This window comes from Oncorhynchus clarkii, chromosome 30 (assembly GCF_045791955.1).
Source record: "Oncorhynchus clarkii lewisi isolate Uvic-CL-2024 chromosome 30, UVic_Ocla_1.0, whole genome shotgun sequence".
Lineage (NCBI taxonomy): Eukaryota > Metazoa > Chordata > Actinopteri > Salmoniformes > Salmonidae > Oncorhynchus > Oncorhynchus clarkii.
The window spans coordinates 26,929,321-26,954,139 of NC_092176.1; the positions used below are offsets into that span (position 1 = coordinate 26,929,321).

Consider the following 24,819-nt stretch of genomic DNA (forward strand, 5'->3'; position numbering starts at 1 on the left):
GAGGGAGGAGGTGGACATGGAAGGGGGAGAGCAAGAATCGTTACAACACTGTGCATATTTGTAATGTCTTTATTCTTTTGTAACTTCTGTGAGTGTAATGTCTACTGTTCATTTTTATTGTTTATTTCACTTTTGTATATTATCTACTTCAGTTGCTTTGGCATTGTTAACATATGTTTCCCATGCCAATAAAGCCCATTGAATTGAGAGGGGGTGAGAGAGAGGGGGAGGGAGGGAGAAGAGGCGTTGGTGCCAGAGGAAGAGGCCTGGCTGATTCATGTTCTGAGAAAGAAGAGGCAGAAGAGCAGACATGCAGGCGACAGAAGACACACCCACAGTGTAACCCGATAGACATCAGCCGGATGGGAACTAACCTCTCCTAGGGGCAGGACCGCACTCATACTTTCACACTAGCTAACACTCATTACATTCAGGAATGCATACACGTATGGCATCCATACGCACCTTTGCATGCACTGTGAACAAACACAAGTGCACGCAAGCTGGCATACTGTACACACTCGTGTACACAGACAACCATGTACTTGTACGCACCCTTACACTAATGCACTGAATGTACAAAACCATGACTGACTGACCAGTGAAACCAGGTGAAAGCTATGATCCCTTATTGATGTCACTGAATCCATCTCAATCAGTGTAGTTGAAGGGGAGACAGGTTTTTAAGCTTTGAGACAGTTGAGACATGGATTGTGTATGTGTGCCATTCAGAGGGTGAATGGGCAAGATCAAAGATTGAACTGCCTTTGAACAGGGTATGTTAGTAGGAGGCAGGCGCACTGGTTGGTGTCAGGAACTGCAACGCTGCTGGGTTTTCCACACAAGTTTCCCATGTGTATCAAGAATGGTCCACCACCAAAAGGACATCCAGCTAACTTGACACAACTGTGGGAAGCATTGGAGTCAACATAGGCCAGCATCCCTGTGGAACGCTTTCAACACCTTGTAGAGTCCATGCCCTGATGAATTGAGGCTGTTCTGAGGGCAACAACGGGGGTGCAACTCAATATTAGGAAGCTTTTCTTAATGTTTTGTACACTGTGTGCAATACACACACTTATCAGCCATGGGATGATATCCAGGTCACAGCAGGGATGACAGGCCTGTAGTGTATTGATCTGAAAGATCCTCCTCCTGCTTTCCAGACAGACTCTGTTGTGACTGGTTGAGTAGTACGTTTCGGTTCTGCTCTACTCTTCTCTGCCGTACAAGGGGTTTGTCTTGTGAGGCTTTCAGTTCATACTGCAAGGCTATGTCTCAAAGGCTGCCCTCTTCCCTATATACACTGCTCAAAAGAATAAAAAAGGCAACACTAAAATAACACATCCTAGATCTGAATGAATGAAATATTCTTATTAAATACTTTTTTCTTTACATAGTTGATTGTGCTGACAACAAAATCACACAAATTATCGATGGAAATCAAATTTATCAACCCATGGAGGTCTGGATTTGGAGTCACACTCAAAATTAAAGTGGAAAACCACACTACAGGCTGATCCAACTTTGATGTAATGTCCTTAAAACAAGTCAAAATGAGGCTCAGTAGTGTGTGTGGCCTCCACGTGCCTGTATGACCTCCCTACAACGCCTGGGCATGCTCCTGATGAGGTGGCGGATGGTCTCCTGAGGGATCTCCTCCCAGACCTGGACTAAAGCATCCGCCAACTCCTGGACAGGCTGTGGCACCAGCATATGGTCTCACAAGGGGTCTGAGGATCTCATCTCGGTACCTAATGGCAGTCAGGCTACCTCAGGCGAGCACATGGAAGGCTGTGCTGCCCCCCAAAGAAATGCCACCCCACACCATGACTGACCCAAACCGGTCATGCTGGAGGATGTTGCAGGCAGCAGAACGTTCTCCAGACTGTCACGTCTGTCACGTGCTCAGTGTGAAGCTGCTTTCATCTGTGAAGAGCACACTGCGCCAGTGGCGAATTTGCCAATCTTGGTGTTCTCTGGCAAATGAAAAACGTCCTGCACGGTGTTGGGCTGTAAGCACAACCCCCACCTGTGGACGTCGGGCCCTCATACCACCCTCATGGAGTCTGTTTCTGACCGTTTGAGCAGACACATGCACATTTGTGGCCTGCTGGAGGTCATTTTGCAGGGCTCTGGCAGTGCTCCTCCTTGCACAAAGGCGGAGGTAGCGGTCCTGCTGCTGGGTTGTTGCCCTCCTACGGCCTCCTCCACGTCTCCTGATGTACTGGCCTGTCTCCTGGTAGCGCCTCCATGCTCTGGACACTACGCTGACAGACACAGCAAACCTTCTTGCCACAGCTCGCATTGATGTGCCACCCTGGATGAGCTGCACTACCTGAGCCACTTGTGTGGGTTGTAGACTCCGTCTCATGCTACCACTAGAGTGAAAGCGCCGGCAGCATTCAAAAGTGACCAAAACATCAGCCAGGAAGCATAGGAACTGAGAAGTGGTCTGTGGTCCCCACCTGCAGAACCACTCCTTTATTGGGGGTATCTTGCTAATTGCCTATAATTTCCACCTGTTGTCTATTCCATTTGCACAACAGCATGTGAAATTTATTGTCAATCAGTGTTCCTTCCTAAGTGGACAGTTTGATTTCACAGAAGTGTGATTGATTTGGAGTTACGTTGTGTTGTTTAAGTGTTCCCTTTTTTTTTTTGAGCAATGTATATGACTAGGGCCCTTAGGTCTCTGGTCAAAAGTAGTGCACTATATAGGGAATAGGGTGCCATTTGGGACGCATTCTAAGATTATCTCTGCCAGGTGGTGGGAGCAGCCAGGAGTCACATGCCTGACTTACCTGCTGGTTGTTTGCCATGTAGGCTAACTCACTACTGACCCTCTGGCCCAGATGGCCTCCATTTATAGGGATAATCCACCACCAGAAATAAAATAAGAACATGAAACTCCTGTCACTTGGTGAAAGCCTGTGTTCAGTGGGCAAAATAAAAACTTTCCCCGTGATTTAACTTCTATGTTGTCCCTCTGTGAAATCCGGAAATTGAGTAGGAACACATCATAGCTACTGTACATGGTTATTGTCACTGGAGACAATTACCTACTTCCAGATTGCCAAATCAGCCAATAGATGGTATGGACATACTATCAATATCCTCATGACTAAGTAGAGATTTTGCTTAGATGTGCTCATTCTATACGGTGTACCAAATATTTCAACTCAGTTTCTCTTTTAAGTACCATCTCGCAATGCGGCTTGTGTGTCTGTGGGAAACGTGGGAACTGGCCATTGTTGCCATAGCAACGTACTCTGGGCAGAGAGGAACTGCAAGCTGAACTTGGTGAGACTCTTAAATTGATAGTGCAGTTTGTTTAGGAGATTTCACAGGTAGCTAGCTACTGTACTTCACATGCTGATATTGACTTGTATTATTGTGTGTACCTACAATAGTTGGTAGCAACCTTTGCATTGTGGGTTTTGTAGTCCACTTGAGCTTCAACCGAGCTTCAACCAACATGTTCCTAGCAATCTTGTTCTAACGACAAAATGAAACATTTGTTCAACAAAAATATTGTTTTCACATAGTAGTGTTAGAGATGGGGGATCAATACATTTACATATCAGAATATTATTTTTGCCGTTCTATCATATCATTTTGACAATATGCTAAATTATTGCGCTAGTTGGCTGTACTTGCACCAAAACGCCAATTTTTTTCCTCCGTAGCTTGTTCTCCAGGTTAAATACGGAGCCAATTTGTTTTCAGCACTTTCATTTCCTTTTTGTTGTAAGATTATAACATTTAAAAAAATTAACAATACAAAACACACATACATGGTGCATTCATTTTGTTACGCTACAGCATTATTCTAAAGTGGATTTACCTTTTCCCCCTCATCAATCTATACACAATACCCCATAATGATAAAACTAAAACAGTTAAAAAAAATAAAAAACGTATGTAAATGTGATAAGTATTCAGACCCTTTACTCAGTACTTTGAAGGACATTCAGAAAACTTGTCCCGAAGCCACTCCTGCATTGTCTTGGCTGTGTGCTTAGGGTCGTTGTCCTGTTGAAAGGTGAACCTTCGCTCAGTCTGAGGTCCTGAGTGCTTTGGAGCAGGTTTTCATCAAGCATCTCTCTGTACTTCGTTCATTGTTCATCTTTCCTTCGATCCTGACTAGTCTCTCAGTTCCTGCCGCTGAAAAACATCCCCACAGCATGATGCTGCCACCACCATGATTCACCATAGGGATGGTGCCAGGTCTCCTCCAGACGTGACGCTTGGCATTCAGGCCAAAGAGGTCAATCTTGGTTTCATCAGACCAGAGAATCTTGTTTGTCATGGTCAGAGTCCTTTAGGTGCCTTTTTGGCAAACTCCAAGCTGGCTGTCATGTGCCTTTTACTGAGGAGTGGCTACCGTCTGGCCACTGATTGGTGGAGTGCTGCAAAGATGGTTCTCTTTCTGGAAGGTTCTCCCTTCTCCACAGAGGAACTCTGGAGCTCTGTCAGTGACCATCGTGTTCTTGGTCATCCATCAATGATGGAGGCCACTGTGTTGTTGGAGACCTTCAATGGTACCGGCCCCCAGATCTGTGCCTCGACACAATTCTGTCTCTGATCTCTACGGACAATTCCTTCGACTTCGTGGCATTGGTTTTTGCTCTGACATGCACTGTCAACTGTGGGACCTTATATAGACAGGTGTGTGCCTTTCCAAATAATGTCCAATCAATTGAGTTTACCACCGATGGAATCCAATCAAGTTGTGGAAACATCTCAGGGATGAACAATGGAAGCAGGATGCACCTGACCTCAATTTAGAGTCTCATAGCAAAGGGTCTGAATACTTATGTAAATCAGTTATTTCTGGGTTGTTTTTTTCCCCATAAATTTGCAAACATTTCTAAACCTGTTTTTGCTTTGTCATCATGGGGTATTGTGTGTAGATTGAGGGGAAAAAATGAAACACTTTAGAATAAGGCAAATAAGTAGCAAAATGTGGAAAAGGGGAATGGGTCTGAATACTTTCTGAATGCACTGTACAAAAGACATCACACAAACATCAGCTACATCACACCTTCCCAGACCCACATGCTCACACCCTCATCTCCAGTGCCTGCATCACTGCGCCACATGGCCTCAGACTGCACCATTTTGTTTCTCTCCATTGCCCACGCACTTTCAACATTTAGATAATAAAGCATTTCCATTTTCCATTGTGTTAACAAGAAAAGTGTCTCACTGCACCCTCATATGACTTCTTGAAATATGCAGACAGATGGATTAAAATAACATTTACATTGTAATACTTCTGACAGACAACTTTAACTCGGCCCAGCACTTTTATTTCCATGACTGATCAAAACTAATTTTCTCATGGCATTCTTGGCCTTCTGCAGCAAATATATGGTGTGCAATATGTTTGGAACATCGCATCATCACTAAAATATAGTATCGTAAGCGCAATACATATAGAATGGTGAGAATCGCGGTACGTATTGTATCGGCACCTAAGTATTGTGATAATATCGTATCGTGAGGTCCCTGGAAGTTCCCAGCCCTAATTAGTATTATTTAACACTGTTAATCATAGGAATTAGTGGTTTGAGGTGGATTATCCTTTTAAGACAGTGATCCCTCTGACTTAGTTGAGTAAACAGGCTCATTCGTAGTGGTGTTCATTTGTTGTTTGGAGCCATTGCATGGTGAACTCTGGATGTACTGCAACTAAAGCAGCTTCCTTGCTGGCTGGGAGTGATTTGAATGTTTCTCTTTGGCATTCAGGCAACCTCCAGACTAGACAGCTCTGTTCCTCTTATGCTGCTATTTGCAGTATTAAAGTAGCTGCCTCACCATGTCTCTGCCATAGAGCCTCTGTCAGCCTCATGTCCTCTAGCTTATCCCACTGTGTGTTTGTGTGTGTGTGACTGTTGGGGTGTGACGCTCACGCTTCCCTCTTCTCTCTCTCTCTCTCCCTCTCACTCAGGCAAAGGCTCATCAGTGCCATATTGCCTTCATGATTGCTAGTGGTTGTAATTTAGAATGGGAGCGGTGGGTGAGGGGAGAGATGGAAGGGGAGGGGGGAAAAAGCAAAACAAATGGATAAGCACCGGCTTTGACCCCATGGCAGGGGAGATTTGTGTACTCAACACCGAATGACTGTGTCACACAGCTCCATTCAAACATTATTGCAGACCCACTCTCTCCCCCTAATAGGGGGTCACTACCGGGCCATATTGGGGGAGGCAAGGGGGGTGTGGAGTCAGTCAAGGGTCACAGATGTATAGATAGCAAACCTCATTGCTTTTCCTGAGATGAGCCACCCAGAGCCAGCTGTAGTTATGAGCCTAGTGGGCCATTAGGAGGCTATGGGACTGGGATAGGATGGGAATTGTTATGGCGTCGGGGAGGGAGGTGAGGTGAAGAGCGATCGTGGCCCTGTGCTTGCCCTTTTCACAGCAGCTGGACCAGGGTGAAGCAAAGTTCTCCTCACTGATGTTGCTGTTTCAGGGGAGGGACGTGTGAAAATATAAGCAACTGATTGGGTTGGGGTGACCGTGTAGTGTTCTCACTGACCTGATTCATTCTGTTCAGTGTGCTAGCAGGTTGGTTGTCTGCCTATGAATGAGTTGTAGGCCTAATTGGAGCCTAATTGTGTTTTTATCTCAGTCACTTTCAAACCGTAATGGCAGACGCATGTACCGCTCTCCCTGTGTAGGCTAATTACTGAAACGTCTCACATGGAAATTAGCTCCCCCTTTTAGCTAACATTACAACCCTCTAGTGTTTGTATCTGCTAAGTAAAGCCTTAGCGCAACACAGTACATAAATACAACATACCAGTAAACAAGGATTATGTGCCGTGGGTCATTGTGGTCTCCCCCACCGCTACATCGCCAGTGTGGTCTCCCCCACCGCTACATCGCCAGTGCGGTCTCCCCCACCGCTACATCGCCAGTGTGGTCTCCCCCACCGCTACATCGCCAGTGCGGTCTCCCCCACCGCTACATCGCCAGTGTGGTCTCCCCCACCGCTACATCGCCAGTGCGGTCTCCCCCACCGCTACATCGCCAGTGCGGTCTCCCCCACCGCTACATCGCCAGTGCGGTCTCCCCCACCGCTACATCGCCAGTGCGGTCTCCCCCACCGCTACATCGCCAGTGCGGTCTCCCCCACCGCTACATCGCCAGTGCGGTCTCCCCCACCGCTACATCGCCAGTGCGGTCTCCCCCACCGCTACATCGCCAGTGTGGTCTCCCCCACCGCTACATCGCCAGTGTGGTCTCCCCCACCGCTACATCGCCAGTGTGGTCTCCCCCACCGCTACATCGCCAGTGTGGTCTCCCCCACCGCTACATCGCCAGTGTGGTCTCCCCCACCGCTACATCGCCAGTGCGGTCTCCCCCACCGCTACATCGCCAGTGTGGTCTCCCCCACCTCTACATCGCCAGTGTGGTCTCCCCCACCGCTACATCGCCAGTGTGGTCTCCCCCACCGCTACATCGCCAGTGTGGTCTCCCCCACCGCTACATCGCCAGTGTGGTCTCCCCCACCGCTACATCGCCAGTGTGGTCTCCCCCACCGCTACATCGCCAGTGCGGTCTCCCCCACCGCTGCATCGCCAGTGTGGTCTCCCCCACCGCTACATCGCCAGTGCGGTCTCCCCCACCGCTACATCGCCAGTGAGGTCTCCCCCACCGCTACATCGCCAGTGTGGTCTCCCCCACCGCTACATCGCCAGTGTGGTCTCCCCCACCGCTACATCGCCAGTGTGGTCTCCCCCACCGCTACATCGCCAGTGTGGTCTCCCCCACCGCTACATCGCCAGTGCGGTCTCCCCCACCGCTACATCGCCAGTGTGGTCTCCCCCACCTCTACATCGCCAGTGTGGTCTCCCCCACCGCTACATCGCCAGTGTGGTCTCCCCCACCGCTACATCGCCAGTGCGGTCTCCCCCACCGCTACATCGCCAGTGCGGTCTCCCCCACCGCTACATCGCCAGTGTGGTCTCCCCCACCGCTACATCGCCAGTGTGGTCTCCCCCACCGCTACATCGCCAGTGCGGTCTCCCCCACCGCTACATCGCCAGTGCGGTCTCCCCCACCGCTGCATCGCCAGTGTGGTCTCCCCCACCGCTACATCGCCAGTGCGGTCTCCCCCACCGCTACATCGCCAGTGTGGTCTCCCCCACCGCTACATCGCCAGTGCGGTCTCCCCCACCGCTGCATCGCCAGTGTGGTCTCCCCCACCGCTACATCGCCAGTGTGGTCTCCCCCACCGCTACATCGCCAGTGCGGTCTCCCCCACCGCTACATCGCCAGTGCGGTCTCTCCCACCGCTACATCGCCAGTGCGGTCTCCCCCACCGCTACATCGCCAGTGTGGTCTCCCCCACCGCTGCATCGCCAGTGCGGTCTCCCCCACCGCTACATCGCCAGTGCGGTATCTGTGTAGAGAGGCGCTGGCCAGGTCAGAGAGGTGTCTGAGAAGTGAGACATTTCTCTCAGTAGTGAACAGTGGACACCACTGGGGTCCAGAAAGAGGTCCATATCCCAGAGCCATGATGACAATGTCTTTGAAGCCCGTTGAGTATCAGGTTTGCAATAGAGAGCAGATATTTGTTAGCAGTCTGCTAAGCCATTGGATCAAGTAGGGTTTAGGAAAGTATTGATGGACAATACAGGGCTGATTTATTTGTTAGTAGACTAAACCATATTATGGTGGAGTCTGGGGAAAGTGCAGGTTGATTTGCATTGGAGACAGCTATTGTTTACATTTAACCCAATGCATTACCTGGAGTCCTTAGATAGGAGACATCTTTTGAATTTACTTCTACTCTGTGCTCAAAGGCCATGTCCATTGACCTATACTTCTCTCAGGTTATGGATGTATTTGGCCTATGCTTGGCCTTTAAATAGGGATGTATTATGAGCAGGTTGTTAGTGTTGGTGTGTCACTAATGAAATCTAACAGAGCTCATATTTCACTGGCCGGGTGTCCCCACTTGCCCTAGAGGTGTATGAGTCACACCCCCACACACACACAGACAGCATCTGGGCAGTAGTCTGGTGGACTGCCATTATCAGGCTGACTGGGGTTAAAGTGGCTGCGGCACGAAAGAGTGATGAGAATGCTTGTTGGCGTAGAATGACTGCGGGGCTATGTAGAACTAGAACCCAGCAAATAGGGCCAATGTGTTCTCCATCTGGGAAGTCTTTAGCTGGCACACACACGGCCAACTCATACCTTTTTGATACAGTGATTACTGATTTAGCCTTTTATCTCATTAACCTCCCTACTGTATGGCGCTTCACTGCTTCTAACAGCTAGACCGGCAGGAAGCATGTCTATATAAACCAAAATCCCAACGCGTGTAATAAGGTCATTTAGTTAATGCTATTATCCAAATAGACTTTCAGTCAGTAATACAGTGATTCAGGATATGTGGTCCATTGGCCCATGCAGGAGTCAATCCCACTACTTGGGTGTTCCTAACACCATTCTCCACTCAACTATTTGAGCCATCGGAAGATGTATAGCTAGCTATGTTAAGTCATCCACTCCATATTCCTGCTATGCCTGGAGGTTGTCTGTTTCGTGTGTGTGTTCCTCGTGACGAGAGTGTGCGAGTGGCCGAGCATGTGCTGCGGAGCGACTGGCCTGTAACGGTGATCAATGAGGTTGTGGTGAGGGGGCTGAGTCTGTATTGGGGACGGGAGGAGGGGCAGCTCAGCGCTGCCTGGTGGTTGGATGGTGAAATAGGTTTCACATGTTAATGAGAACCTTGACTTGACATGAGACAAGGACAACAGGGCATCTTTTCTATCTCCCTCTCTCTCTTTCTCTCATCCTATTTCCTCCCTCCCTACATCCTTATCCTTTCGTCCTCTCTTCATTGTTCTCTCTCTCATTATCTCCTCCTTTGTCCTCTCCCTTTCACTTGTTCCTTCTCTATTACACCCAATGCAAATGGCCAAGGAGAAACCAGGCCACTCTCACAGTGCATCTCTCAGCTAGGGTATTGTACACCAGCGATTCTCAACTGGTGGGTCTCGTCCCACATTTAGATCGCAGGAGATTTTGAATGGGTAGCGATGTATCTGATAAACGACTAAAACCAGGTAGAAAGTGTGTAGCAATGATAAATCATCAATTTATTTTAAATATTTAATGGAGTTAAGCAATTTTTCTTCAATCACAGTATCTTCAATATAGAGTTATTAGCAGCGCTATTTAGAGGATTTTGTGGATTTTGAGGTCTCACACCAGTGAGCTTAACCTTCTGCATCAAGAATATGGGTAAAGTTAAATTATTGACAGTGAAAAAGGTGGGACTATTGTTCCCTTGTTATATAATTGGTACATTTACTATCAATACAGCATTAAACAGTAAAACACATTTTTTTTTTAAGTAACTGTTTTCCAGATTGCATTTTGCCAACCAAAATCGTAATGTGAATATTGGATTGTGACTGAGACAACCTGATTCAATTTGAGTCCTGAGGCAAAACCAGTTGAGATCCACTGTTGTACACTACGGACATCTGCTACCGTAGCATGAGCCAGTGTATCTTTCGTAATGGGACAGCTAACGTGGAAAATCTAGGCCTATACTATAAATCCTTATTAACTAGGCTCTGTCTTTGCTCATGTGTTGGCCTTAGTAAGACAGAGGGCTAGATGTCAGGACAGAGTAGGGGTAGGGGTACTTCTACCTGTCTGGGTATAAAGGGCTTGAGCCCTCACTCTAACCTGAAGGATGCTTATCTAGACTCTGTCTGTAGTTGTTCAAGCATGTAGAGATTACTCTGCTGTTGCGTTGACATGGTGAGATGAGTTATATGCTTGTCTGTGTTGTGACTAACATTTCCTGCCTGCTGAAATCATCTCTTATTTCGTGTGTACATAGTAGCATACAGGTCAACAACACTGTTGTGGGAATTCTGGACTTGAATGTCACCTTCTGCCAACCATGTGACTGACTCACCAGTCTGTAAGTTTATGGCTAATAAAGTAGAAGACTATATCTTGAGGGAAATATATTGCTAACCTTACAGAAGGTTAGGGCTGTAGGTAGCCTAGCAGTTAGAGCAATGGGCCAGTAAGCGAAAGATCGTTGGGGCGAATACCTGAGCCGACAAGGTGAAAAATATGTGTATGTTCCCTAGAGCAGGGCACTTCACCCTAATTTGCTCCAGGGGTGCTGGACAACTATAAAAACCACCCTGTAAAACAACACATTTCACTGTATCTATCTGGTATATGTGATAATAGCATTTTTGGGGGGGCTTTTAAAAAAGAAAGCATGCCTCCGTGAGGAATTTCAGGAAAATGTACACCATTTGTCCCACACATATTGTCTTGGAAAACAATTTATTTATTCTTTAGTGTCAGTAATTGAGTCATATCACCAATGAAACCCCACACTGTAATGTGTGTGTATGAAACCCGATGGCTGTGCTCTGCATGCGCTAGCTGCTCGAGCGTGGAGAGAGCGAGTGAGTGAGCACACACAGGGCAACCTCCACTGGGAGGGAAGGGGTTAACTGGCAGGAATGATTGAGGTGTTGGTCTCTGGGAGACTGCACAAAGGACTGCTGCCATATTTTCCCTCCTTTCTCTTTTCTACATTTTTTTTTCTCTCTCCTCGCTCTTTCTTGCTTTCTCTCTCTGTTCTCAATGTGAGGTGTCCCTGCATGCAAGCGGGAGCCTGAGTCAGAGGGAAATTAACCCAATAAATCAAGCTCTTCGGACTGTCTTTTCTCCTCCTCTCCCCTGCTTGGACCTGCTTTTCCATCCCTGCGTGGAGCTATGTGCAGTCAGCCAGGAATGTCTTGCCCCTGCCCTCAGCCTTATCCTACCCAGCAGGGTTTCCATCAGGAAAATTTGGCGACATTTGATAAATTTAGAGGACATCCATATGTATTAGGGCGTTCATCCACGGTGCTCAAAATGACATTTCCATTATTGTAGTTCATCTTAAAAGAATAGAAAGTTGTAATAAAATAAAGTAGAACGATGTTCTTATACCAACATGACAGGTTTTACTGAAGTCTTCATTCCTCCTATAAATTATACATTAATATCATTTAAAAGCAGAAAGAAACATTTAACTCAGAACAAGTTGCCTACACAGTAATAAAACGCAGCTTCAAAATATACATTTTGTATAGTATAATTTTCTAACAACCTGACCTATAAAATATATGAACATTTTAATTAAGAAAACACCAATGTTTTCAAATATAATTGAGGCCTCTCTAATTGAATTTAGCCTAGGCATGAACATTTGAATTAGGCCTAATAACAAAACATTGCTGTCTAGGAACACCAGAGTCGGGCCGTCCCGTCCCACTTCCCATTCCCGCTGCGATTCAGCACCACAGCAGTGGAAAGAGGCTGCTCTAGGGTGGCCACAAAATGAAGAAATTATAAAACTGATGTTGGACAATCAAATTCAATATGTAAATAAACTATTCGTTAAGGCTGGTTCATTGAGAGAAAGCTTATTTTTCCAACTGTCCTGTGAAACGAGGCCTGTGAAACGAGCCCTGTGAAACGAGGCCTGTGAAACGCATTCATGAAAGCTCTTTTTACAGTTCTACTGGATGATGTTAATAAATGTTCTGTTTATTGTAATTTGAACTATTGTGGGGTCAACACTATCGTCGTGTGATATACATGGGTTATTGATAACTCTGTTTCCTACTATAGGCAGTTGGCTGCCAAGTAATTGCAACATTGTAACTCTCCGACGTGAATAGTTTTCAACGATGTGGTGTTTCCAATTGCTACTGAATAAGCTCAACTGAAATGCACCAATTGCGCATGATCCACATTTATTACTCTACTCGAGTCTGTCCATTCCAAATCTTTATACTATCTATACATGACTCGGACGGCATATGTTGATCTTGCTTAGGGCGTTAGTGGAATCTCTAGGACCGGGACTGACCAACACAATAATATGCATCTAATTTACTTGAGTTTGCGCGGACCTTGACCTGCTCAAAGTGAGCCGCTGCTGTTGGGAAGTCAAAACTGTCCAACTCCTTGGAGTGGCTTGAGATGTACATCAGCCTCGTTACTTTGTCCTCAAGAAGATGCCATCTTGAGACCGTCTTCTACTCTGTTTTGGAGAAAGAATTCCCTCTCGCCGGGCACACTGGAAACGGGGATAATCAACACAATCTTCACCAATTTTGCCCAGTCTTTTAGCTTGATAAAAAATAAACAGACAAATTTCCAAGTAGCTTGAAGATTTATTAGTCTATGAAATATATTTAAGTTGGAGCACATTGACTTCTTCCATCAATGATTGAAACGCATTATTTTGTGATGGAAACATTTTTTTGCAGACATTTTGGCTGGCAACAATTGTATTTATTTTTTGGGCCCGGCTTACAGAAAGCCCCCCCCTCCCCAGCATCCAGCCCTTTGCGCCAGCTCTATAGCCTAACCCCAGTCCAGGCTTCCTACCTCCCAGCCCCCTGTGCTTTAGTCATCAGCCTCCCTCCACCACTGACTACTCCCCTGGGCTTTAGTCATCAGCCTCCCTCCACCACTGACTACTCCCCTGGGCTTTAGTCATCAGCCTCCCTCCACCACTGACTACTCCCCTGGGCTTTAGTCATCAGCCTCCCTCCACCACTGACTACTCCCCTGGGCTTTAGTCATCAGCCTCCCTCCACCACTGACTACTCCCCTGGGCTTTAGTAATCAGCCTCCCTCCACCACTGACTACTCCCCTGGGCTTTAGTCATCAGCCTCTCTCCACCACTGACTACTCCCCTGGGCTTTAGTAATCAGCCTCCCTCCACCACTGACTACTCCCCTGGGCTTTAGTCATCAGCCTCCCTCAAAATCAAATCAAATCAAATTTATTTATATAGCCCTTCGTACATCAGCTGATATCTCAAAGTGCTGTACAGAAACCCAGCCTAAAACCCCAAACAGCAAGCAATGCAGGTGTAGAAGCACGGTGGCTAGGAAAAACTCCTAGAAAGGCCAAAACCTAGGAAGAAACCTAGAGAGGAACCAGGCTATGTGGGGTGGCCAGTCCTCTTCTGGCTGTGCCGGGTGGAGATTATAACAGAACATGGCCAAGATGTTCAAATGTTCATAAATGACCAGCATGGTCGAATAATAATAAGGCAGAACAGTTGAAAGAAACTGGAGCAGCAGCACAGTCAGGTGGACTGGTGACAGCAAGGAGTCATCATGTCAGGTAGTCCTGGGGCATGGTCCTAGGGCTCAGGTCCTCTGAGAGAGAGAAAGAGAGAATTAGAGAACGCACACTTAAATTCACACAGGACACCGAATAGGACAGGAGAAGTACTCCAGGTATAACAAACTGACCCTAGCCCCCCGACACAAAACTACTGCAGCATAAATACTGGAGGCTGAGACAGGAGGGGTCAGGAGACACTGTGGCCCCATCCGAGGACACCCCCACTGACTCCACCACTGACTACTCCCATGGGCTTTAGTCATCAGCCTCCCTCCACCACTGACTACTCCCCTGGGCTCCAATGCTCCAGGGATATTGAAGGAGAACCATCACATCCCTCCTCCTGTTTTTATCCCCTCTGTGTGTGCAGGGAAGACAATGGTGTGTGACTCACTCTGTGTAGCTGCCCTGTGTCTGTTATGACTGTGAGGATGCGTGTGTGTGTCTCAGAGAAAGGGTCCTGGGTGGCTCTCCTCTTCTCATGCTGAATGATTTATGGCATCCCAGAAGCACATGTCAGATGGTGTGTTACAGGACTTTAGTGGCCTCAGACTTAAGGCTGGGACGATACCAGGATCACTACATTGTTTTCCAAGGCAAAAATGAAATCACGAAGCAGATGTAACTCTTTAGTCATTTTAAAAACCTGCTGTATATAAAATATTGTTTGCTACAGCTTGGAAAATAAATAAATGTGACTCTTAATAACAACATAATGATGTTTCCAACATTAGGGCTGTTCTCCTAAAGAAGTTGAATCCGCTTGTTGTTTTGTTTCCTTGCCACAATACTAACAGGTATCCCAGCCTTACTCACACTGCGCAGCGCTGCTCTGGAAATTAAATGGGAATGTTGTGCAGCCATTCAAGCCGAGTCAAGGGAGGGACGGTTCATTCAGGTCATGCGACATGTTCTAGTATCAGATCAGGTCTGATCAAGCAGTCAGTTAGGAGCAGAACCAAGACCTCTGGGTACTGTAGAAACTATTATCTCTGGGCCCATATGTTGGAGTTGGACTGCTGATCTAAGATAATGTTCATTATAATTGAAAAGGCAAAACTCATCCTAGATCCTCACGCTTACTCTGAGACACTTTGTGAATAATATGGGCCTTGATCTTCTGTAGTATAGGCAGGCTTTCATTATCATCATCATTGCCTTTAATGGTCATCTGTTAGATCACAACATCCTCACCAGGGAAGAGTCTGCTGCCTCTGCCATTCACTTAATCTCACTGACAAATTAACTGTATTAATTTCCTGTCTGATTGAACTTTAACTGCTGTCTCTGTGGCTGGTTCAAACCTTCTCCTCACAGCAGGCTCATTGACAGTGATCTGAATGTGGACACAACGATGCGCTGTTGTTTTACCCCTCTGTCTGGTACAATGGAACTGTTAATAAGTGACTCTCCCTCTGTGTGTGTGTGTCTCTCTCTGCCCCCCTCCCTCTTTCTCTCCATCTCTCAGCCTGTGGCAGAGCCCATCCCTATCTGCAGCTTCTGCCTGGGCACTACGGAGTCGAACCGAGACAAGAAGCCAGAGGAGCTCATCTCCTGTGCAGACTGTGGCAACAGCGGTGAGTCGCACTGTGGCAGCACGGTTTCTATACGCTGAGACATCAAGGCAGCACTGCCTGCTACTTCTGCCTGCACCTTGTTCTATTGGATTTGTCTTAACTTTAGTTAAACCTATAATTTCACAGGTTGGTTCTCGTAGATGTCTGAATTTGGTAGTTTGTTGTCATGGTTGATTTTGGCTCTATAGGGCCTTTTGAGTGTAATATTTTGCTATTGTGAGGTGGTGGTGTCCTGTGGTTGTCAGGATAGTGAGTGTGTGGCTCTGTTGAACTGTGTCCCCTAGGCCACCCGTCCTGTCTAAAGTTCTCACCAGAGCTCACTGTGCGAGTCAAAGCTCTGTGGTGGCAGTGCATCGAATGCAAGACCTGCAGCAACTGTCAAGATCAAGGCAAAAACGCAGTGAGTGTTTGTGTCTGTGTGTCGCTGTGTCAGCCAGTGTGTCTGCCTGTACTTCAGCACAATACGTAGGAATCAGATCTGTTGTTTTTCAACAAACAGAACTATTTTAGACAGCTGCTGCAGATGGTTCTCTCTCTCCTCAGACCTGCCAAGTACAGTACAGTTCTGGTTGGGGGGAAATATGCAAATGGTGGAAATGTCAACTATGTAAACATGACGGCAGGGAGTGACCAAATTTTGACTGTGTGTGTATGTGTGTGTGTGTGCGTTTAGGAGAACATGTTGTTCTGTGACTCCTGTGACCGGGGGTTCCACATGGAGTGCTGTGACCCCCCACTGATGCGGATGCCAAAAGGTAACCCCCCTCTCCACTACTTCTTCTCCTACTCCTAACCCTCCTAATGTACCTAATAAAACCCACTTAAACATGCACTGTCCCTGGAAATTCCTACCTCTGTGCAGTAAATGGATCCACTGTATATCTAAACAACTATGGCCATGAGATAATTGGGAACAAATGACAAAGCTCAGAAGGACCACAAACCAAGACGGTACCTCTTTCCACCAGTGTAATGACATGGATCTTTATTGTGGTTTTAATGCTGGTGCTAATGTGTAGTGATGTCAGTGTATGGTGGTAGTACTGAAGAAGAGGTTTCAGGCCAGCTAAGCTAATACACTCCTGATCTCTTCTGATCGGATCTCTTCTTGTCGGATCTCTTCTGATCTGTTCTGCTCTCCCACCAGGCATGTGGATCTGTCAGATCTGTCAGCCCAGGAAAAAGGGAAGAAAGCTCTTGCATGAAAAGGCAGCACAAATCAAACGGCGCTACAACGCACCACTGGGACGACCCAAGAACAGGTTAGTAACGACATGAAGAGAGCAGCACCGTCTGGGAGCTAGCAGTACGACACGGTACTAGACCTGTAAAACACAGCGGGTCGCTTCAGATCAGCCCCACTAGAGTTTCACTGGCCAGTCAGACTGTTTTTAATGACTGCCTATTAGTCTAAGAGCTGAGTTTCATGCCATAAATGAAGCTTCTTTGGAGCCTAGAATCTAGCTATATGACACTCGCTGATCAACCAAATGGAGTTGTTTAATGTGGAAGTGGGGAACCTAGCCGTACTCTTTTGTTGACAATACTTGATCATTGGAAACACAGCCAAAACATTTTTGACTGTCTTCTGTTGCTCTTGTTGCTATGTAAATGTATTCCAAATGACCAGGCCTTAGTCTATATAGGGTGTTGCTATTAGCTTGTGGGTGTCTGAATAGTCCTGTCTCCTGTTGCAGACCGGGCAGGCCATTCAAGAAGCTGCGAGAGCCGGGTGGGCGTGGCAGGCGGAAGGGTGGGCGTCGCTCGCAGGGCTCCTCCTCCCCACACTCGTCGTCTAGCTCGTCCTGCGAGGGTTATCCTGGCGACGACCGGCTGCTGTTCTCCCTACGAGAGGACTCGTCGGAGCAGGGAGGCCTTCGCTTCAACAAGAAGACCAAGGGCCTGATTGACGCACTCACAAAGTTCTTCACGCCCTCGCCTGACGGACGCAAGGCCCAGCACGAGGTGGACTACTCCCAGCAATACCGCATCCGCAAGAAGGCCATACGCAAGGAAGAGGGGGACGACAGGACAGGTGAGGAGGGTATGCTGAATAATACATTGAATACTGAGGGTGAATGAGGGGTTGTAGTGGCTGTATTTGTATCAGTCAAAAGCTGTACTTCATACTATGTCCTTCAGACAGACTCAACACCTGCATAGTGGTTGTTGGTCTTTGAGAACTGGCCCAGTGTCCACACAGTTGTCAGTTCTAGCACTTTGTGTGTCAGTCAGAACCTTAAAACATGAATATACTGTCCTCTTTCTGTAAGTGTCCCACAAACTTACTGTCCCCCTCTGTCTGTCCTTCACAGACAATCAGGACAGTAGTGACTGGCGTGAGGATGAGGACAAGCTACCAGGACACGAGAACCTGACAGAGAAAGACGTGGAACTCTTCAGACACATCCAGGAGCTGGCGCTACAGGTAACCACAAAGACGGAGACAAAGAAAGTGTTTTTGTGTGTGTGTGTGAGAGAGGGGGCACTGTGGTTCAGTGCATTGTCAGGGCAGAGCTGATCTATCTATTCGTTGTGATCCCTCACCGGCACAGACAGATCAGAGCTTCAGATCACTGCCGTACATCACAGGAGAAACGCTCTGTCCCAACGCAGCGTTTGATTCTTGTCTTAGGAGAATAGGAAAGGCTGGTGAAAAGTAGGTGCAAGCTCAGCGTTATTTCAACTTCGTATTTTATAATTGATGGTTTCCTGTTGTGGTTTGTTTACAATTACATTGTAGACTAGACCCATTGTGAACCTGTTTGTGTTCCTCTGAGAGTGGATCCTCTCTCACATCAGTCAGTGAAAAAGATTCAAAGCAGACCTGACTCTGTAGGCAGGGTCGACTGGCCGTGTGTGTGTGTGTGTGTGTGTGTGTGTGTTTTTGTTTGGGAGTGTGTGATTACCAGCGCGTGTCGGCAGAACCCAGTGGCAGATGCTTGGAGTTTCCACTCAAGACAGACCAGAGAGCTAATAATAATTATGTAAGCAGGCGTCAGGGTGCCAGCTGCACAGGAGCCGGAGTGGGTGTGCCTGTTTGTTTTACTGTGTGGGTGTGCCTTGGCGTGTGTATATGTCTTTCTGTCACTGTGTGTTTGAGTGCCGGTGCGTGCCAGGCCCTAGTGTGTGTGTCGGGCATACCGTGCTGGGTTAGGCAGGGGCAGTCAGAGGCCCAGTAATCCCTGGTGTGTAATCTCGGTCTGATCCATGTTCTTTTCTTAATCCCCTGTTTGAAAAACTGGCCTTCACTTGATACTGGAGCTCCAAACCTAAACCCCCCTTCTCTGCTCTCGTTTTCTCTCTCTTTCTCTTGCCTATGCAGAAAGTGGGGGTGACCGGCCCTCCAGATCCCCAAATGCGTTGCCCGTCTGTCATCGAGTTTGGCAAGTTTGAGATCCAGACTTGGTACTCCTCTCCGTATCCGCAAGAGTTCAGCAGGTAAACGAGCACAAACATTTCACATGCTCCACTCTGAGTCAGTCCACTGTTAGTTTGTGTTCGTATAATTGATGTTAATGACTTAAAGTCAGTTTTGCTCTTGTCTGGTCCTCATCCATTTCCCTCCATCTCCTGTCCCAGACTGCCTAAGCTCTACCTGTGTGAGTTCTGCCTGCGTTACGTGAAGAGTCGCAGCATCCTCTTCCAGCACATGAGGAAGTGTGCCTGGTTCCACCCTCCAGCCAATGAGATCTACAGGAAGGATGGTGTCTCCGTGTTCGAGGTGAGACAGACTGAGAGACAGAGGAATACAGACAGAGAAAGAGAGAGAAGCAGATGGAGGCCGCCGCCCTGCCACAAGCCACACCGCTCCTGCCACATCCTGTGCTCAGTGTCACAAAGACTCTCTGTGGACTGAAGGTTGAGAATTGAGAACTCTACATACTGCGTTTACACAGGCAGCCCAATTGGGATCTTTTTTTCACAAATTTGACTTTTGACCAATCAGATCGGCACTGAAAAAGAGCTGATGTAAAAACATCTGATGTGATTGGTCAAAAGACCAATTAGTGGAAAAGAGAGCAGAAATGGTCTGCCTGTGTAAACGCAGCCTAATTGAGGGGCAGTCCGTCTGTCTGGTAGGATGGCGTCTGCAGCTCTGGTTTCATTGCCTCTGCAGCCCGTCCCGTCCTGACTCGTCCCCTACTGACTCATCCTCACTCAGCAGCAGAGTAGAATAGCTGGGATGTCAGGCTATGTGCCAGGGAGCCCCTCTCCTCCTCTCTCTCTCCCAGCCAGGGACACCAGAGATGCCATGGCTCGCATCATTGTCATTACTGTCTGAGACTAGTCCCCTCCTCCCATATCCCACGTGTCTGTCTCATAGTTACTCATTTTAAGGTTCGGAAACGGGCTGAATGGTGCAGTCAAGACTGCCCTTTTGAACTTGGATAATTGTAGTCAAACTCATGTAATACTTGTATTTGGTATATTCATGTGCACGTTTGCCTTGGCAGCTTGGTGGTTGCTCTCTGTGCTCATGTCATGCAAATCAGATTCCTTTCAGGCAATACAGGTTTTCATTCATTTAATTTATTCATGGTGTGTTTGTTTTGTTTTCTCAGGTGGATGGGAACATGAGCACAATCTACTGTCAGAACCTGTGTCTGTTGGCCAAGCTGTTCCTGGATCACAAGACGCTGTACTACGACGTGGAGCCCTTCCTCTTCTACGTTCTAACACAGAATGACAGCAAGGGCTGCCACCTGGTGGGCTACTTTTCTAAGGTACGTCTAACCACCAAATCATCCAAAATAAACACATCCATAAATAATCACAACCGGTTAAACCCTAAAGTTACCTTTAGGGACAGATCTAGGATCAGCTTACCCTCCCATAAATCCTAACCTTAACCATTAGTGGAATTGCACAAAGTTGTCTTTAGATCAGTGTCTGGACGCACCTTCATTCTGTTCTAGTGAAATACCTCAGTATGCTAGTGAAATACCTCAGTATGCTAGTGAAATACCTCAGTATGCTAGTGAAATACCTCAGTATGCTAGTGAAAAACCTCAGTATGCTAGTGAAATACCTCAGTATGCAGAGAAACCTCTGCTGCTTTGATGCTCTGTCTCACCGCTTACTGTCTGTACGGATGCAGTTGCTCTTATTAACATACAGAATAGCTGCCAAAACACTGCAATGATCTTTACACACACACACACACAGACCTCTACTTTTTCTCAAGAGTACATAACCATGCCTTTCCCCCCCCTCATTGGAATCTCTCACGCTCTCTTTCCCCCTCCAGGAGAAGCATTGTCAACAGAAGTACAACGTGTCCTGCATCATGATTCTTCCCCAGTACCAGCGCAAAGGCTACGGTCGCTTCCTCATCGACTTCAGTAAGGAGCTCCGCCCAGGCTCAGCTACAGCTCCTCTTTGATGCAGTGCAAATTGCTCTAAGCTGCTGTTGAGTTTTGGGTCAATGCCATCAGAATAGCAGTCAATCCCATTGAATTGAACTAGCAACACTTTGGGATCTGATTCAAAGTGGCTGTAATGAATAATGTCCAGGCCAATTCCTTGTTGAGTTGAATAAGTGAAACCTCATTGGCCCCTTCCTACTCCGCTTAGCTGTTTGGAATGGGATGCTTTAGAAGGTGGTTGTTTTGAGGAAAGCTGAACCACTGTGTTGTGGTAGAGATAGTAGCATTTTTTTATAATACACAGTCGGACTGAATTGTATACACCAGCAGTCAGACTGAATTGTATACACCAGTAGTCGGGCTGAATTGTATACACCAACAGTCGGAATGAATTGTATACACCAGCAGTCGGACTGAATTGTATACACCAGCAGTCAGACTGAATTGTATAAACCAGCAGTCGGACTGAATTGTATACACCAGCAGTCAGACTGAATTGTATACACCAGCAGTCAGACTGAATTGTATACACCAGCAGTCAGGCTGAATTGTATAGACCAACAGTCATAGGCTGAAATGTATACACCAACAGTCATAGGCTGAATTGTATACACCAACAGTCCTAGGCTGAATTGTATACACCAGCAGTCAGCCTGAATTGTATACACCAGCAGTCAGCCTGAATTGTATACACCAACAGTCAGACTGAATTCTATACACCAACAGTCCTAGGCTGAATTGTATACACCAACAGTCCTAGGCTGAATTGTATACACCAACAGTCCTAGGCTGAATTGTATACACCAACAGTCCTAGGCTGAATTGTATATACCAACAGTCCTAGGCTGAATTGTATACACCAACAGTCAGGCTGAATTGTATATACAAACAGTCATAGGCTGAATTGTTTACACCAGCAGTCAGACTAAATTGTATACACCAGCAGTCAGACTGAATTGTATACGCCAGCAGTCAGACTGAATTGTATACACCAGCAGTCAGACTGAATTGTATACGCCAGCAGTCAGACTGAATTGTATACACCAGCAGTCAGACTGAATTGTATACGCCAGCAGTCAGACTGAATTGTATACACCAGCAGTCAGGCTGAATTGTATACACCAACAGTCAGACTGAATTGTATACACCAGCAGTCAGACTGAATTGTATACACCAGCAGTCAGACTGAATTGTATACACCAGCAGTCAGACTGAATTGTATATACAAACAGTCCTAGGCTGAATTGTTTACACCAGCAGTCAGACTGAATTGTATACACCAGCAGTCAGACTGAATTGTATACGCCAGCAGTCAGACTGAATTGTATACACCAGCAGTCAGACTGAATTGTATACGCCAGCAGTCAAACTGAATTGTATACACCAGCAGTCAGACTGAATTGTATACGCCAGCAGTCAGACTGAATTGTATATACAAACAGTCATAGGCTGAATTGTATTCACCAGCAGTCAGGCTGAATTGTATACACCAACAGTCAGACTGAATTGTATACACCAACAGTCAGACTGAATTGTATACACCAGCAGTCAGGCTGAATTGTATACACCAGCAGTCAGACTGAATTGTATACACCAGCAGTCAGACTGAATTGTATACACCAACAGTCAGACTGAATTGTATACACCAACAGTCAGACTGAATTGTATACACCAACAGTCAGACTGAATTGTATACACCAACAGTCAGACTGAATTGTATACACCAGCAGTCAGGCTGAATTGTATACACCAGCAGTCAGACTGAATTGTATACACCAGCAGTCAGGCTGAATTGTATACACCAACAGTCAGACTGAATTGTATACACCAGCAGTCAGACTGAATTGTATACACCAGCAGTCAGACTGAATTGTATACACCAGCAGTCAGACTGAATTGTATACACCAGCAGTCAGACTGAATTGTATACACCAGCAGTCAGACTGAATTGTATATACAAACAGTCATAGGCTGAATTGTATTCACCAGCAGTCAGGCTGAATTGTATACACCAGCAGTCAGACTGAATTGTATACACCAGCAGTCAGACTGAATTGTATATACAAACAGTCATAGGCTGAATTGTTTACACCAGCAGTCAGACTGAATTGTATACACCAGCAGTCAGACTGAATTGTATACACACCAGCAGTCAGACTGAATTGTATACGCCAGCAGTCAGACTGAATTGTATACACCAACAGTCAGACTGAATTGTATACACCAACAATCCTAGGCTGAATTGTATACACCAACAGTCAGACTGAATTGTATATACCAACAGTCATAGGCTGAATTGTATACACCAACAGTCTGACTGAATTGTATACACCATCAGTCTGACTGAATTGTATACACCAGCAGTCTGACTGAATTGTATACACCAGCAGTCTGACGGAATTGTATACACCAACAGTCAGACTGAATTGTATACACCAACAGTCAGACTGAATTGTATACACCAACAGTCCTAGGCTGAATTGTATACACCAACAGTCAGACTAAATTGTATATACCAACAGTCATAGGCTGAATTGTATACACCAACAGTCTGACTGAATTGTATACACCATCAGTCTGACTGAATTGTATACACCAGCAGTCAGACTGAATTGTATACGCCAGCAGTCAGACTGAATTGTATACACCAGCAGTCAGTCTGAATTGTATACACCAACAGTCAGACTGAATTGTATACACCAGCAGTCAGACTGAATTGTATACACCAGCAGTCAGACTGAATTGTATACACCAGCAGTCAGACTGAATTGTATATACAAACAGTCCTAGGCTGAATTGTATACACCAGCAGTCAGACTGAATTGTATATACAAACAGTCATAGGCTGAATTGTTTACACCAGCAGTCAGACTGAATTGTATACACCAGCAGTCAGACTGAATTGTATACGCCAGCAGTCAGACTGAATTGTATACACCAGCAGTCAGACTGAATTGTATACGCCAGCAGTCAAACTGAATTGTATACACCAGCAGTCAGACTGAATTGTATACGCCAGCAGTCAGACTGAATTGTATATACAAACAGTCATAGGCTGAATTGTATTCACCAGCAGTCAGGCTGAATTGTATACACCAACAGTCAGACTGAATTGTATACACCAACAGTCAGACTGAATTGTATACACCAGCAGTCAGGCTGAATTGTATACACCAGCAGTCAGACTGAATTGTATACACCAGCAGTCAGACTGAATTGTATACACCAACAGTCAGACTGAATTGTATACACCAACAGTCAGACTGAATTGTATACACCAACAGTCAGACTGAATTGTATACACCAACAGTCAGACTGAATTGTATACACCAGCAGTCAGGCTGAATTGTATACACCAGCAGTCAGACTGAATTGTATACACCAGCAGTCAGGCTGAATTGTATACACCAACAGTCCGGCTGAATTGTATACACCAGCAGTCAGACTGAATTGTATACACCAGCAGTCAGACTGAATTGTATATACAAACAGTCATAGGCTGAATTGTTTACACCAGCAGTCAGACTGAATTGTATACACCAGCAGTCAGACTGAATTGTATACACACCAGCAGTCAGACTGAATTGTATACGCCAGCAGTCAGACTGAATTGTATACACCAACAGTCAGACTGAATTGTATACACCAACAATCCTAGGCTGAATTGTATACAC

The 24,819-nt window shown here is 46.4% G+C and overlaps 1 protein-coding gene across 3 annotated transcripts in view; it reads left to right on the forward strand.

Annotated features, from left to right (window-relative positions):
• Positions 1-24,819, forward strand: part of LOC139389293 (K(lysine) acetyltransferase 6A) — a 51,462-nt gene that overhangs the window by 9,468 nt on the left and 17,175 nt on the right. For 2 of the 3 annotated variants that reach the window (XM_071135892.1, XM_071135890.1), the window contains exons 3-12: positions 15,668-15,776; positions 16,061-16,176; positions 16,450-16,531; positions 16,924-17,038; positions 17,474-17,820; positions 18,092-18,204; positions 19,102-19,217; positions 19,359-19,500; positions 20,342-20,503; positions 21,028-21,121. In XM_071135892.1, the coding sequence (XP_070991993.1) occupies positions 15,668-15,776; positions 16,061-16,176; positions 16,450-16,531; positions 16,924-17,038; positions 17,474-17,820; positions 18,092-18,204; positions 19,102-19,217; positions 19,359-19,500; positions 20,342-20,503; positions 21,028-21,121 (1,396 nt within the window). The remainder of the gene's footprint in view (positions 1-15,667; positions 15,777-16,060; positions 16,177-16,449; positions 16,532-16,923; positions 17,039-17,473; positions 17,821-18,091; positions 18,205-19,101; positions 19,218-19,358; positions 19,501-20,341; positions 20,504-21,027; positions 21,122-24,819) is intronic. The other variant, XM_071135893.1, reaches the window with a different exon arrangement.